The 15,905-nt window shown below is 41.6% G+C and overlaps 2 protein-coding genes and 1 long non-coding RNA gene across 3 annotated transcripts in view; 1 reads left to right on the top strand and 2 right to left on the bottom strand.

Annotated features, from left to right (window-relative positions):
- The first annotated feature begins 116 nt into the window (after positions 1-116).
- LOC124208216 (heparan-sulfate 6-O-sulfotransferase 1-B-like) lies at positions 117-2,798 on the top strand. The gene is made up of 4 exons (XM_046605982.1): positions 117-1,127; positions 1,199-1,340; positions 1,412-1,744; positions 1,820-2,798. Exons 1-4 carry the CDS (start codon positions 535-537, stop codon positions 1,994-1,996), a joined length of 1,245 nt encoding a protein of 414 aa, XP_046461938.1. The 5' UTR covers positions 117-534; the 3' UTR covers positions 1,997-2,798.
- Positions 2,799-2,805: 7 nt separating this feature from the next.
- LOC124208212 (proline-, glutamic acid- and leucine-rich protein 1-like) lies at positions 2,806-6,451 on the bottom strand. Its single transcript, XM_046605971.1, has 13 exons — positions 6,033-6,451; positions 5,799-5,950; positions 5,604-5,713; positions 5,459-5,536; positions 5,159-5,386; positions 4,937-5,061; positions 4,720-4,832; positions 4,455-4,647; positions 4,224-4,372; positions 3,962-4,140; positions 3,677-3,886; positions 3,005-3,613; positions 2,806-2,938 (listed from the first exon to the last, which is right to left on the bottom strand). Exons 1-13 carry the CDS (start codon positions 6,212-6,214, stop codon positions 2,849-2,851), a joined length of 2,418 nt encoding a protein of 805 aa, XP_046461927.1. The 5' UTR covers positions 6,215-6,451; the 3' UTR covers positions 2,806-2,848.
- A 20-nt stretch (positions 6,452-6,471) lies between these two features.
- LOC124208220 overlaps positions 6,472-15,905 on the bottom strand; it is a 28,774-nt gene continuing 19,340 nt past the window's right edge. Inside the window, exon 3 of the long non-coding RNA XR_006880343.1 lies at positions 6,472-7,448. This is a non-coding gene — a long non-coding RNA (uncharacterized LOC124208220). The remainder of the gene's footprint in view (positions 7,449-15,905) is intronic.

The following is a 15,905-nucleotide window of genomic DNA, read 5'->3' as shown; positions in this document are numbered from 1 at the left end:
AAAGAAGATTTAATTTCTTCTTAACGAAAATTCAATTGTAGAAATCTTAAAGGTATACAACTAATTAGAAATGAATTTTGACATTTGGCAGTCAAACGAAGCAAATGTCGGATATAATGCAACGCCGGGCAAGTATTGTAAACACATTAGTGAAAAGTAGTTGAGGACCCTTGGAAAAAGAAAGGGAAATCTAATAAAGAGTCCTTTTTTAATTGAGAAAAGTAAAAAAATTATAACCTTAGGCCCATGATTTGACGCGGGATCGTGCATGTTTTTATCTCGGGTATCGTACGGAAGTCAGTTTGGTTTAGTAAGCGACTGCCCTAACCCCCCAGTCCCGATACCCTTGTAGCCGTTCATTTTAACCAAGTTCAGGTTCGATTACCTTGACTTTTTATTACGTTAACATAAGTTTGATACACAATGCTGCCAACAACAGTTGCCATGTTATCCATGAATTTAAAAGAATGTGTAGCTTAGCCATTTTTTGCTATGGAGAGAAGTGTTGTTGGCAACTTGGGGGTCTTTCGATAGATGCACTGTTCTGTTACTCTTGAGAACATGAAGCGCTGGGTAAAGATGATTCGTTTCATTGGTGGCCTTTGTCTTGTGACACTTCTGGGTATAGCTTATATAAGCTATCTCTGTCACAACTCCCTGTGTTTGGCTCCAGAGCGTTTCAGCCTCTCCACCAGATACAGTGCCAGCGCTAGTAGCAGCAGCAGCAGTAGCAGGTCTGAAGTCCCTTCATCACCTACCTCCACAACTAAATTAGTTGTGGGTCTTGCATCTACAGTCAACATTGAATCAGTGGCATTTAAAGAGGCTTATGAGATGGGCTTTGACATCACTGATAGAGATGTTATAGTGTTTCTGCATATTCAAAAAACGGGTGGTACAACGTTCGGTAGACATCTTGTCAGAGATCTGAATTTAGAGAATCCTTGTAATTGCCCAAGAAAGCGAAAACGCTGTGATTGCTTCCGTCCCAACACTATCAATGAGCAGTGGCTATTCAGTCGGTATTCTACGGGCTGGAAATGTGGACTTCATGCAGACTGGACTGAGCTGACAGACTGCGTCGAAGGCGCCCTAGACGAGTACGAAGGATTAGCCAAAAAGAGAAGGTATAAATTACTTCATAATAGCTTATGTGTTTTCAGCTATTAATAACGATCAAATCTGGTATTCATTCTAGATATTTCTTCATCACTGTTCTTCGTGATCCAATTCATCGGTATCTGTCGGAATTCCGTCACGTCCAGAGAGGTGCCACCTGGAAAAGTGCCCGACATTGGTGTGGAGGACAGGAATTTACAAGTCTACCACACTGCTACAAGGTAGTATTTAGACTGGTTTAAAAAAGAAAATTGAAATTAAATATTAACATATAAAATATGATTACCCATAGGGATCAAACTGGACGGGGGTCGAACTGGATGAGTTTATGAATTGTTCTTACAATTTCGCCCATAACCGACAAACGCGAATGTTGGCCGATCTCACATTGGCAGGCTGTTACACCGGTTACAATACGACGGCAGACCAACTAGAACGTGATCGAATCTTGCTGCAAAGCGCTAAACAGAACCTAGCCAGCATGGCTTACTTTGGCTTGACAGAACAACAGGCCGTAAGTCAATACATATTCGAGCGAACGTTTCATCTGGACTTTGAAAACAATTTTGACCAAGCAAATGCAACTCTGTCAGCTCAGGCAATAGCCGAACTAACACCTGCTCAGGTTTGGAAGAAGAAAAACTTATTGTTTTTTTAAGTTCCACCATTTGAATTCCATTTGTTTAAAACAACATTGCAGATAGAACGGGTTCGTCAGCTCAACAGCCTTGACGAGGAGCTATTAGAGTTTGCCCGGCAGCTATTACAAGAAAGATTTCAACTACTAAAGCGACGGGACCCTCATTTTAGGCAGAATTGGCTGCGCATGGTTCACCCTCTTAAGTCTGAGAGAATCGACGGTAACTCATTAGTCTAACCAAACAAAAACAAAAATCATAAACACAGGAAATGTTGCCATCCTGCTACTTTTTAAAAAACCAATTTTTTTTTCCCAAGAAATTGTCACTGGTCCACGCCTGTTGCACTGAATCATTTCACTTTTTGAATGCTTTTCTCCCACCGGGTCGATTATTTTTTTAACCACTTCAATCACCGCCTAATGATTAACAAACAACGTTAAGTTCTATTTTTTAACCAAGATGGAAAAGCTCACCGAATTTTTTAAAAGGAAACAACCTGATACCGTGACATTGAAATCTACCTTTGTATCCTGTGCCGATTTAATTTTTTTTTATTGAGTTCCTGCCGTCCTACATGGCTTCAAATGTTACACAAGAGTTGTTTTTACCGTCACTCTTGGCTGTGTACTCTCTCTATTCGATTTTTATACCGTTTCCAGCCACCGGAAATGTTTTTTTATCTTGTGTAAAAGATCACCCTCTCTTCCATCCATGATGAAATTTTAATCTCTCGACCATGTAGTCTCTCCACATTGAATCTTCTTGCAATGATCGTTAATAATCCCAAATCTCATGTCGATCGTCTTCACATTTCCCGCGATGATTTCTTATCACACTAAAGTGCACCGTGTGTTGCGTAGCGCTTTAACTAGCACGTCCCTTTATGATGCCTATTTCATTGCAAGATTACTTGTGCAATCCTTGTTTGCACAGAACGAGATGAAGAAAAAAAAACGCTTTCTATTATTATGGTTATAAAGATATTAACGCTGTCCCATAGAAACTAAAGCAAATAAACGCCTACAGTATGATCTGAAACCTTTTAGTTTAGACATCCTTTCTTTTTATTCGTGTCAATTGCTCATTCTTTAGGCTGGTACATCGTGAAACGAAGCTAACATGTCATCCAAAGTTTCATCCAGTTCATCCACCCCGTTTTCGGTCTCTTCAGTCTCCATCTAAAAATAGATAATGGATAGAAATAAACAATAAGACCATTGAATTAAATCGAAAAAATGCCAAACCTTTTCTTGTAGGGGTTCCACTGTTGGTTTGGAATCGTCAAGAGGCCTCTTCCGAGCGGGCGACGCTTTATTTTTCGTTTGCTTCGTCTTGGGAGGATTTGGTGATTGCTCCTTGGCTGATTGCGGTGGCATAGCCGAGGCCAGCACTTTGAGCGCTTCCTTGCGCGTCATCACTCTCGCTGATTTGACTGGGGACTCGCTGGATATCGTCGTTACACCCATAGGAGGTGTTAAAAAATCATCGTCGTGTTCGCCATTCGTTTTGGTGAGAGAAAGTCGCTTGGACGGCGGCGGCGATGTCTCGGGTTGGCGAATTTCGACCGTCGACTCGACCGAATTCGGGGGAATCTGTCGGCGCGGTGGTGTCGACAGCTGATCGATCGCGACAACTGGTGGCTTCTCAATGGACATGGCGGCTGGTGCTGGTTGCGATGGAGCGGATGTCGGCAGTGACGGTTCCACCATCTTGGCGGCCCAGCCATTCAATAAAGGAGCTTCCTGCTGGATGGAGCGCAATTGTTTCATTTCCATCGCAAAGTTAAACGTCGGCCCTCTGGGTCGCAATATCGACTGGATCGACGCCAAGGCTTCGATGCATCTCGTCGATACCTGCAAATTGAAAACGCGATATGCAATTTTGTATTACATGACAAAGCATAAATCTCGTATTACCTCGAGATTGGGATCGTTGAGTCCATTGTTGAGAACGGCTGAAGCATAGTTGAGTGGAGCCGGCCACTGAGGACTGGGGCAGAGCACCAATTTCTCCAATAATTGATAGAGGCCAGCTCGGCAACGGGGGTCGTTGTACGGCAGAATCGTGTTTAATTCAGCACCATTCATAATTTCGACAAGAATCGATAAGACGATTTCTTGGACTTCCTAAGAAATAGAAAGGCATGTCATCAGCAAAAGAAAAAAGGGCCAGCAACTCTTGTTTCACTTCAAAATGTTTACCTTATGTATTGTGGGCTTGATCCTGGGTCCGCAGCAGAGAAGGATTGTAGATAGACACTGAAGGGCCATCTGACAAACGTCAGCATTAGCTTTTAAATCATCTTTCTGGAGAATCACTCCGGGAGTATCCATCTTCTTCTTTCCTTTTTTGGTCGTCTTCCCGTTGCTGGGCGGATTTACTGCAAGAGAAATTCAAATCTTTGAGGTTAAGTTTACATATCTCAATGAAAACAACACATAAATGTTTGCGTCTTATCTTCACCTGTCAGCAGCTGGACAGTGTCGCGATGAACGAGGATATCTGACAGCAGTTGGCTAAACAGTACATCGACACACTTGCCCAATCCGCAAGCCGAGCGACTAGCGGCCACCCATAGGCACAAGTTCCTATAGACTTGGCTGCGTAATTTCCTGCATGTATTCAAGTGGACAGCAGCATATTCAGTATATCAATTTCAGAATTCTTATTTGTCCAATTTGAAGTGATCTTTACCCGTAGGGTCTCTCAACTCCGACTCGACGTCGATCAAGTGGAGTGAAAGTCCACTGGAGCACTTGAACGAAAAGGTTCATAACGGTTGTCGCTCTCGTCAATAGCTGACTCCTGCAGACGGCCACCAGCGATTTCAGCACATCCAAGACGGATGACTGAAGGTCGGGGATGATGGACGCCAAGGTCAATTGTTCTGTTCATAAAGGACGAGAGATTTCAAGATTTCTGGGGCGAACAATACAAGAAGCTTTTGAAAATCAAGTACCAAAATTAGCTCGGGCCGTTTTCGACAGACTTTTGCTGTTGAGCGCTAAAAGTCGAGAGATCATTGCCAAAAGTCGATCAATCGGCACATTCTTCGCAACGGGGAACGGCTCTCTGTTTCGAAATAGAAAAACAAAACAAAAAATTGTTGACAAATGGAACTGTGTTGGCCAATTCTCAGGAAAGTGAAATCAAAGTTAAAAGGAAAGTCACTTTACGTTAGCAACAAGACTAATGCTGCGCAGAGGTTTATAAATCGGCGTTGTTGATCGTGTAGTAAAACCATCGGGTTTTTATGTTGCAAGGCTGGCAGCTTCAATGGGTTCGAGGAAGCTTCTTGTGTCTGCGTATGATGAGGAAAGTGGATATTATTGGATTCGTTAGTTTATCTCTTAACCGCGTCGCCCTTGACGGGTTTAGCGCGGGGTCTTTGTTTATACCTTCAGCTCCTCAATGTTTCTAAACATCCCGTTGATGGTGCCATGGATCGAATCGATGAGTTGCACGCAAAACTCGATCCAATTGCTTCTGTGCTGGGCTCCTTGCGATCCGCTGCCGCCGATGCTGGGCAACTGCGCCATGCAAGCCGCCCAGGTAGCGCGTAAGCTGGGATCGGTGGCCATTTCGTCCCAATCAATCAGTGACAAAAGGCTTCGCTCAATAGTACCCTAGAGTGTTGGAAAAAGAATGGCTGGCATGATGTTCCTTGCATATCAAATCAACAGTTATCCTTCACTGACCTTCACTGTGCCACACGGGTTACCATAATATTTCATACAGGTCTTGAGGCACTCAAGGACGTGCACTGTAATGGAAGCCTAGTATTCAATGTCATGTACAGGAGTTTAGCTCGGAATCTGTTGTTGCATGTAAAACAATGCTTACCTTTTGTAATAATTCCGGCTCACAGAGCAAGGCTACCAGTTGTGAAATCACTGTGGTACTGAGTTGCCGGGAGAGTTCTGGAAACTGGGAGGAAAATGCCAACAATTTTCCTGCAAATTCAGTCAAATAAAAAAACATATACCCAAGAGGGGTTAACAGGTGCCGGGATAACAACTGACACAGATCAATGCTCACCCAAAACTTTACAGGCTGTGGGTCCGACATTCACTTTGGATGGACCGTGCAGCAATCTCATCACCTGTTGGGTCCACAAAACGCAATTGGAGGTGAAGGTGTCTGTGCCACACTGAGTTATGACTACGTCAAGCAGGAGAGCTCCCTCGGTCCTGGGAAATGAAATTTAAAAAGCGTACCAGGCAAAGATTAGGGCCACACCTCAACAGTCTGTTAACAGCAACTACTACTTACCTGGAATCGGGATTGTTGAGCTTGGAATTGATAACGCCAACGGCATGATTCAAGTCGATTTCATTGGCGACAAGTTCACCGAAACTCTGATGGGCCCTGCACGTCTCGAGAAACTGTCCGAGATTGTGTTCACCTTCGACGCTCTCCGTGTACAACGGCAATAGATTTAAAAGGCCATCCATATCGGCGACTTGCTCTCGTGCTTATTCACAATGCAAGCGGTGGGGGAAAAAACCAATTTTTATCTGACACACGCAAGTACTAACTCTTCTTTTTATTTTGTTAACAAACAGATTCAGAATTTAATAACACGTGGAGAAGCAGCGAAATCGAGTGTCGTCTGTTGAGAGATTTTCGACTGCCATTGGCTGAAAGCTTTGCGCGTTGCCATATCGAGTCAAATGTCACGAACGTGTCCGGATTTCTTAAAATCCGAATAAATAAATGAAAAAAAAAATAAATAAAATAAAAAGGAAAAACACTAAAAAAGACTCGAAAGAATCTCTTTTTTCCTATCCAGCTGTCGATACATATGAATATGAATGTCCGAACCTTCCTCTTATTCTAAAAGCTTCTGTGATGCTAATCGCTTCTCTCGTCGGGGGTCTTTCGATCGATCCCCGAGAGCTAACGTGCTGTAATCAGGACATTTTTATGCGCAACGGCAGAGATCGTGCGAGAATACAAGTCGGTAGAGAAGACAAGCCAGACGGCAGCTCTTTTTTTATTGTTCTTATATTTTTTGGAGAAACAAATTCCGCCATCTGTACGGAAGAGAGTTGGCGTCAAGACGAGGTCAACTTTGTGCATAATAATCGGTGGAAAATGAAAACAAAATTTTAAATTTTTTTGTTTTAAAGAAACGTATTGATCTGGCGGGAAATTTAAAAAAAAAAGGAGAGAAAATTTCGTTCCATGCCAATTCTTTTTTCTATTTTGGCTATCGACGTTTTTGATCAATCGATGGAGTGCGACGTTGTACACCTTATTCCAAAATTGATGGACTGCAAAATGCATTACGTTAGAAAACGGACTACATGGGCCGACCAAAAAAAAAAGAAAGAAAAAGAAAATGACGTCGGCTAAATATAAAGGCCCGTCTCAGAAATTTATATATACTAAATCTTCTTTTTTTTTGAAGAATAGAAATATTTTGCGATCAAATTGAATTTCCCCATTCGGACATTGATCTCGATTTCGCGTCCTATTCTCCGTCCTTAAAGTTCCTCCAAATTTTATTACTCGGCGAAGCTATATAGCTGAAAAAGAAGAAAAGAAAAGAAATAAGGTATTTTATACGTGCTCGAATCGATGGCGGCCGGCTTTTCCATTTTGAAATTTTCTCTCTCGATGTTATACATAAAAGTTGGCGTGGCGAATAAGAATCAATCGGCCGGGATATGGTAAATCGTAAAACTAAAAAAAAAGGGCATTTTCGAACAAGGAAGTATATATAATATATTCTCTGTGTCATTCGACATTGTCAATTCTTCTCTAGACTCCATAGTCCATACATATGTCACACGAAGGCAAATGCACACAGAGAGATGGAGAGCGGGCGGACGGGTATATTGGAGAAGAAATTTGGCGGGACACTCAAACACACTTGGGCGCTCGGCTCAAAGTCATTTCGGCCGAGCTCTTGGGCTATATAGGCTAGAGAGGGGTGTTGATCAATACGTCTCTAAACATTTTCGCCAAAATCCAAAAAGATCTCGAGGTCGTCGAGGGTCTAACTTTTTCTTTCTTCTATAGGATTGGCTGCGGGAGAACTAACACACACACCAAGCTAAAGTTATAAGAAATCCCGCAGACACAATATCACCGGCTGCTGTTGTACTACAGACCTTGACAAAATAATGGCGTCGGTTTAGAGCAGCAAACACACACACACAAAAAAAGCTAGAAACATTCTTCTTTTTCTTTTTATATATATTCCATGTCGTTCGTCGAGCTTTTTTCTTTCTTTCTTCACGCAGCGACTCGGTAGAAAAATTCCACCCGAGACGGGCCCAGGCCAAAAAACTCCCCAAAAACTAAACATAGCCTAGCTCTCTATCTATCTCTCTGCTACATATAGTTTTTTGTTTTAATTCTAAATAAATAACGCGCCGTATAGATGTGTAATCAATTACATTTGACGGTGCTGGAAGAGAGGCCAACGGTATAATAGTTAGGGGGGGGGGCCAGCAGATTTTGCCAGGCTCTCTCACACAAGAGACCGAGTGATCAATCGGATCACGAACGCCGTGACATTGTCTAGAAAAGCAAAAAAAAAAAAATTCTAAAATAAACACGCACAGTCTTTTCCGTCTCCAACGCACCGGCCCGTGTGTCCCTATCTCGTGAATCAAAACGCACTGCAGTGTCGCCCGTCCCCACTGACCGCGCAATTAGGTCACGGTCACGGCCGTGATACCCCCGGATAGGCCTATACTAGACCGTCTGTCGCGGAGACAATTCGGCTGATCGATTCTCTCGACAACGGGTTATTTTCGTGTCGATTTCAAACGAGTATAGAAGACAAAAGCGGATCAAGACGCAACCGGACGTCCTTCAATTTTGTGTAGAAACGCCGCGCTGGAAATAATAGACACGCTCCTATAAATAAACCCAACGTGAAAAAAACAACCCACCAAATCACATATATCCAATCCTATATAGTATACAGCGCTGGATTTATCAATCCGGGTTAACGATCGTCTAGCGTGAAATGAGAGACGTTTTATTCGCCATCCTGCTCGTTATAATCATTTATATATATAGCTACATACCCGACACCACTAGATTACACGAACGTGTGTAGTAGTATAGGCCGTGAGAGGAAAAAAAAAAGAGTCAAGGTCGAGCTATAGTTTGTCGATATGTGCGAGCAGATTTTCCCGTTAGAACAGCGGCCACGACGACGATGTTTTGTTCTTTATTTTTTCGGGTTGAATGGAAGTGTGGGTGGAAAAGTCTATTGGGTTTTCTTCTGATAAAGCCTACACACACACACACACACACAGCTATATAGCGGTTGACGTCATATATTTTAGACCCAGAAGGGCGACGCCATTTTTTCTGTCGTGTACGGCACAGTGAACACAAACACACGCAATCCATTCAACTTAGATATTTACGATATCTGCTATAGTATATATCTAACTTTATCCGTGTGTGTTTCGGTGCGGAGGAACACACACAAGACATTTACTACACCGGGTGGCGGCAGCTCCTGCAAGTGTAAAGAATAGAGTGTGTGTTACATCCTCTCCAGGGCATATTTACACACACACCGTATATATATCTAAGAAAAAGTGAGTGGGCATACACACACAGTTGTGTAAAAGAGTTTTGATTCACGACCAGAGTTTGTCTTTGCCAATGGCGCGCACTAACTTTGATTTCAACGTGTAGAGAGTAGACAGGCGAGAGACCTTCCTCCGGCCGGAAGAGTCTCGTCTGTTCCCATTTGATTGGGAAGGAGAAAAAAAAAATTATTTTTATTTTTATTATTATTATTATTATTTTTATTTTTATTTCTTATTTTTCATTTTTTATTTTTTATTTATTTTTTTACGTGTTGAAATAAAGTTTTTTCATTGTATTTTCTTCCCAGCAATGAAAACGGCAAATCGAATTCGTCCGTGGGTTTTTTTGTTCGGTATCGACAATGAAAGTTGTCGGATGCAACAACAGGTCCAGCGGCCGTGATCCGCCGCATCCTAGTGAGCGTGTGACGTCGCATTTCTTCTCCGATTCAATTCAAATTTTTCAGAATTTTTCAACCAACGAAAAAATTGCTGATGCGTCAATAATAAATAACGCGCGGGACGTCAATCTCTTTTTTAGCGAAATATTTTTTTCTTTCGGGTGTTTTGGTTGGCGTGATAATTCAATCACCACACACGGCGCCACAGCACACGAATACTAAATTATCCTTCCGGGGTTTTGTATTATAAATCCCATTTTTTTTTAAATAAAATAACGCAAGCAACCTGTTTTGGATTTGATCTTTGAAACGCAATCGATCTGCTCGGCTGCATAAATCACCGCTGGTGGTGGTGTAAGTGTGGGCGGAGACGACCACCACCATCACCTCGTCGTCATCCGTGTAACGAATCAATTTAATATGATAACCAAAAAAAAATTCGACCGTGACAAAATTGATAGTATGGCGCTCTAAAAAAAAGTCCCAAGGAGTTGACATTGTTTTCTCTATTCTCGTCCCAATAATAAAAAAAACCCAAAAAATCTACGAAACGATCGGATCTCCCGCTGATGACCTTGCGGGACAACCGAGAAACGATACCATCTTATATACCGCAATAAAAAAAATTTAAAAAAAAATCTATCCCGCCAAAATAAGAAAGAAAAATAGTTTGGACATGTGTGCTGGTGACGAGTCCCCAAAAAACACATTTGGCGTGATGATTGTGCAGAAAATGAAAGAAAAACAACTCTTTTTTAGGGGGGTTTGATATTGTGGCTCATTTGCTCTTGTAAGTGTAACGTTTGTTTTGATATCGACCCTGGTGAATTGGATGGTGCGTCCATCTTCAAACTCTTTTCTGGGCAGACGACACTCACTGTTGGTTGCTGCTGGCCCAGTGATGAATAGGCTTCATGGGAAATCACAACCAAGTCACAAAAGCAGCGGGACAGACACACACAATCAAGTGCGTCTTGTTGTTTTTTGCCCTTTTTTTCTTGCTGCTGTTGTTGTTGTTGTTGTTGGCGAATGGATAAAAGGTCGCCGTGTCGTGACCAACTTTGGCTAGCGACAGCGAGTTTACGCGACGGGACTTTTGCGGGCAAAATACAATCGAAAGAAAATAAGAAAAAAGGAGTGTTTCATCTTTTATTTTTGTTGGCCAGAAAATGGCCGTGTGCTGTTGTTGCTGGTGGAATGTGGGAGCCGTGTTTTATATATGGAGGATTGAAAAAAAGAGAATTCTTTTTAAGGAGAATTTGAAATTATATTTAGTCGCAGCTAGAATAAAACAATCCGAAGCGACACTCGCTGATCAACTCCCCGCCACCCGTTTTCTAGATTAATGGCCGGCCGGGAATTCATCTCGTGAGAGTTAAAGGAAACGCCCAGCTAGCAGGCCAGGCCTGTTTGTTTGTTTGTTTGTGACCTGATGTGCAGCTGCTCATCTCCAACTTGTTTTGGCGTTTCTCTCTTTTACATACAAAATAAATGTCGGGAAAAGAAAAAGATTTTAAGACAAACAACACCCATCAGCCAATTAAATGTAAATATTTATGCGAATTTTTTTTGTGCCCGTCTAGAATAATAATTTTCTCATCAGGGCTTCCGGTCTCTGTTGCTCCATCGTCCCCTTATTTGGTCTAAACATTCCAGTTTTTCTTCTTTTTCTTTGAATTTTTGGAAGAAAAAATAATATTTCTGTGTGTTATCTTCTTCCTGCTTTGGAAATATCACGGTCATAACGTTTTGAAAGTCAAGCCAGACGGAGAAAAAACGATATGGCCGGATTTGGCCATAAGCAGTCTACATTTTTTTTTCTTTTCTTTTTACAAATGATTTTTTAAAATTCTGATTAATTCGCGGTCTTTTATATTTTGATTATTTTAAGGAAACGAAATATACACACCTATAAATATTATTTTGATTGATCAATTAATTTAAAAAAAAAGAAACTGGTTTGCCAAACGTCATTGGCAATTAATCTAATTTCAATGGCGATTGAATAGTAGAAAAAAAGAAAAAAAAAGAAAAATGGATGAAATATTATTGGAGATTCAATCACATTTGAAAATCACATCAAACGGAATGCAGCAGCAGCACGAGTACATTTAGATTTCCGCGTTATCCCGGGCGCAATCAAACGATCACGAAAAATGTACCCACCAAGGTCACACACGAGGTTTACAAGTTAGAGACGCTTACGTATTTTACTTGGGGAGACATAAAAGGGCTTATGTGCACACCACCATATAATTCGCAGAAACAATTGAGCATTATTCTGAATATATGTAAACTTTCACCGAATTCTGTTCATACAACATCCAGTTGGATCGAATTTAAATTTTAAAATCAGATGGAATTTAAAAGAAAAAAGCCCGCCAAAAAAGATAAGATTTGAAATTTCCATTTTGAAAATGGGAATTTTGCACTTTCATCATCCACTCTCTCTCTCTCTAGTCTCTAACTCTACCTTGAGAAGACAAGTTAAAAGCTCGGCAAGTTGCGACGGAAATGGCTGTGCCGTGCAATAATACAAGGTGCCTTATATACAGAAGAAAAAATAGGAGAGAGAGACTACCGGCCACCATCGCAAGAGATTATTTCCTGCTTTTCGGGATATTACACAAACGCCAAGCCGAAAAGAAGAAGAAGAAGGAAGAAGGAAGAAAAGAAAGTAACTAGAAAACCTTGTTCCGTTTTTCTCTCTCCCACGCTCCAAGAAAAAGAAAAAGAAATCACCGGTAGTGTTTGTATGTACAAACGTTAGATCTCTGCACTTTCGTTGAGATGTGATTTTGCTCGCCCACCACCTGCCCATTTTTACACGACAGAAAAAGAAGATATTTATATAGAGAGCTGGGCAGGTCAAAGGCCCAGCACCCGTCGGGGGTTGTTATATATATTTCACAAATATCGAATTTGAACGCGTGACCGCTGCTGGGGTCATCGGGAGTCTTATAGTATACATTGCGATATTGCCGAATATAAAAAGGTATAGACACAACCGGCGTGTGTGTCTATATTGCCCCACAATTTCGCGTGCCGACTCGAATGGACTTTTTCGGCCAGCGCGCGGTTATTTCGCTCTTATATAATGTTATATACTATACAAGTGCAGACATCTATATTAGATCAATTGTGCGCATTGCAGAAGTCATAGGAGCAAAAAAAAAAGAACGTCTGTTATTGTATAGGCACCGGCGGCTATAGCAACAGCAATGTAGAGTATCAAATAAAATATATATCAGCACTTGAGAAAATGTTGGCCATCAAAAATAAAATAAAGCGCCAAAGCATTATTATTACCATACGAACAACAACAACAGCTGTTGTTGCTCTGATGGTTTTGCACGGTTCAATCGATATGCTAGTGCCTGTTTTTTGGTCGTCTCCCGCGGGATAAGCGAATCGCCAATTTTATTGTAGAACCCCCGGAAAAAAGAATTATTTTAAATATTATCTTTTGTATAATTTCATTGAATTTTATCAGGTACATTATTCGTCCATTACGGACAATGGTCCTTCTCTGTGTGTTACAATATGTACGTCGTGAATATTGTTGCGCATCGATATCGGATAAATTGGAAAATTTTATTTTTTTGATTCTAGCTACGGAATTTCGAAATTTAAATTTCCGCGCCATTTATTTTCCGAACGACAGTTTGTCTTTTTCATCCTGGACATTTTTGGCTCGTGCCACAGCAGTCGTCGTGGCGCAGGTGCGCTCATCCATCTTACATCGGGTCCGGCGACATGGGCCAGCCGCGTGTCGGTCGGTCGGCACATCTTTTGCGATTCCTTCAACAATTTCCAAAATGCAGTTCGATCGTTTCATTTTTAAAAAGAGATAAGATTTTTTTTGATTTTTTTGAATCGCCCGCCATTCCAGAAAATTGTCCGCGCAGAAAACGTCCATTTTTAAATTTTTCTCCCAAATTATTTTCGACATAAAAGGTAAAATAACACTCGACTGAACGAACTGGGAAATTTTTATTTCCACCGCAAACGTCAAGGCCCGGCTCTCTAAGTGCATCCAATTCAAATGCGGATTACCGCGCCATTTGAATTGTTTATATTCCGACTTGGAAAAAAATACATAAATAAGAAGGACGGCCAGCAGGATTTTTTAGACCAACATTACACGTGTGTGTACCTAAAACGTCTCGTCTCACAGCCACACACAAAATCCAGCAAGTCGCTCTGTGACAGAATGAGAAGGAGGGAAACGGGATATTGCCGCGGGTAACCTTGGAGATCCCATAGTGTACACACAGCTCGGTTGCTGTTGTTGTTGTTGTCTGTCCGTTTCCTCTCTCGCTCTGTGTGTGCAAAAGGGCTGGGCTGCTTTGGCATTGATTGGCGGGAGTCCCGGACGGCCCATTTCCTACTCCCCCGGCCCTATTGTGTGTGTATGTGTAGAAAAATCAACGAGGATTTCTCCTTTAATTATCAGACGGCCGACGACGACGACGAGAGAGTGCTGGATTACAGTGATTAGGCCTATATAGTATCTAAACGGCCAGTGTATAAAAATAAATAGAAAATGTTATTTCTTATATGCGGGGATTATTGTAGTCCAGTCCAGTCCAGCTACAAATCAAAACGAATCGATTTCTATTTGGGTTCGACCTAGATTTTATAAAACAATTGCCCAGCGTTTATCAGAGTATTAAACACACCCGGAGGATTATATAGCACAGCTCGGTTGATATTAATTACTTTTTCCAATCGCTATTAGATTTAATCCCATTTCTTGACTGGGCACCTTTTTCTTTTCTCGCCGCCCGCCAGTGGCCCGTCCACAGACGTCGCAATAGTTAATAGCCATCAGCCCCAGCCATTTCTAGATTTGTCCTCGAAAATGAAAAAGTAAAAACTTCAACAATTTACAACCTGTACCCTGTGCTTGTATAGGTACTACACAGTTGTTGTTGTTGTTGTTGTTCAACTGCTGTTGTAGTAATTCGGCGACATCTTTTCCGCGATTCGTTTTTATTTGGGCACAGTGTTGTAGAGTTTAAAAATAAAGTTTTAGCTCTAGTCTGACATTGCTGAGCTGCTCTTTATATGGCCTTTAATTCCCAATGTCTTTAAGACGCTCAATGGCTTTTTATTACAACAGCGGAGAGACGGACGGACGGACGACGTAGTAGTAGAGTGTATATAATATAAACACGCGGGTCGGGTTTCTTTTTCTGCGAGAGATTTGTCTCTACTCCGTTTTGCCATATCGCCGTATTTATATTCTCTATCGCTCACCCAGCACAGCAGTTGAGATCTTCCCTTATCGGTGTGGACACCAGATATTTTCTCTTTTGTTTTTTTTTTTCTGCCCAGTCATGCTATTTGATTCGTCCAGCTATAGTTATACACGTGTATAACTTGGGAAAACAATTGGTTAGACAAATGATTCGAGTTGATTTCCATTTGACAACTGGAAATCAAATCAATTTGACATCAAAATATTTAATTCATGTCCAATGATGGCTGATGGCTGGCCTGGGCTGGGCTGCCCATCAATCGCCATCGTCATTGAGCATGTTCACCCAAAAGAAAAATATCTAAGACAAACAACAAAAAAAAGTTTGCGGGCATATCAAATCATTATGGGCGACCGCCTTTATTTGGTCGTGATTCTGACCATTCTTCTTTCTCTTGTTCTGCGCTGACGCTAATCGTATGCACGCAGCATTGGGAAGAGATATTTATTTAGATTAATCGCGTTGGATCATTCGAATTCGTCCAGCAGCAATGCAGGAGCAAAACGAATTCCGAATATTACAAGGCAGTAGAACATAACGATTCTCGTGTTGGACTCAAAATGTTGTCCAATCTTTTTGACCATTTTCGGTTGAACGGCCCCCCAGTGTCGAAACAACACGGACGGAGATTGCGCCACTGCATACATCAAAGCCACTTGTGTGTACATTCCCTTTTTTTTTCTTTTATATAATCAATAGCAATTTATAGGGGAATAAACAGACGTCATCGAACCGAGTAGTTGATGATGTGTGGCGCTATAGACTAGAGAGAGACGCACAATCAACAGCCGGAAATGGAATGGTGATGGGGTTGCCGGAAGCAGCCGATAATGATGTCATCGTACGAGTTGCGCGGACTACTTTTATTTTTTGAATTTGGCGCCATACGACAATTTCCTCTTTATTAAAAAAAAA

Source organism: Daphnia pulex, chromosome 11, assembly GCF_021134715.1.
Source record: "Daphnia pulex isolate KAP4 chromosome 11, ASM2113471v1".
Taxonomy (NCBI): domain Eukaryota; kingdom Metazoa; phylum Arthropoda; class Branchiopoda; order Diplostraca; family Daphniidae; genus Daphnia; species Daphnia pulex.
This window is presented reverse-complemented; position numbering and strand designations above follow the sequence as displayed.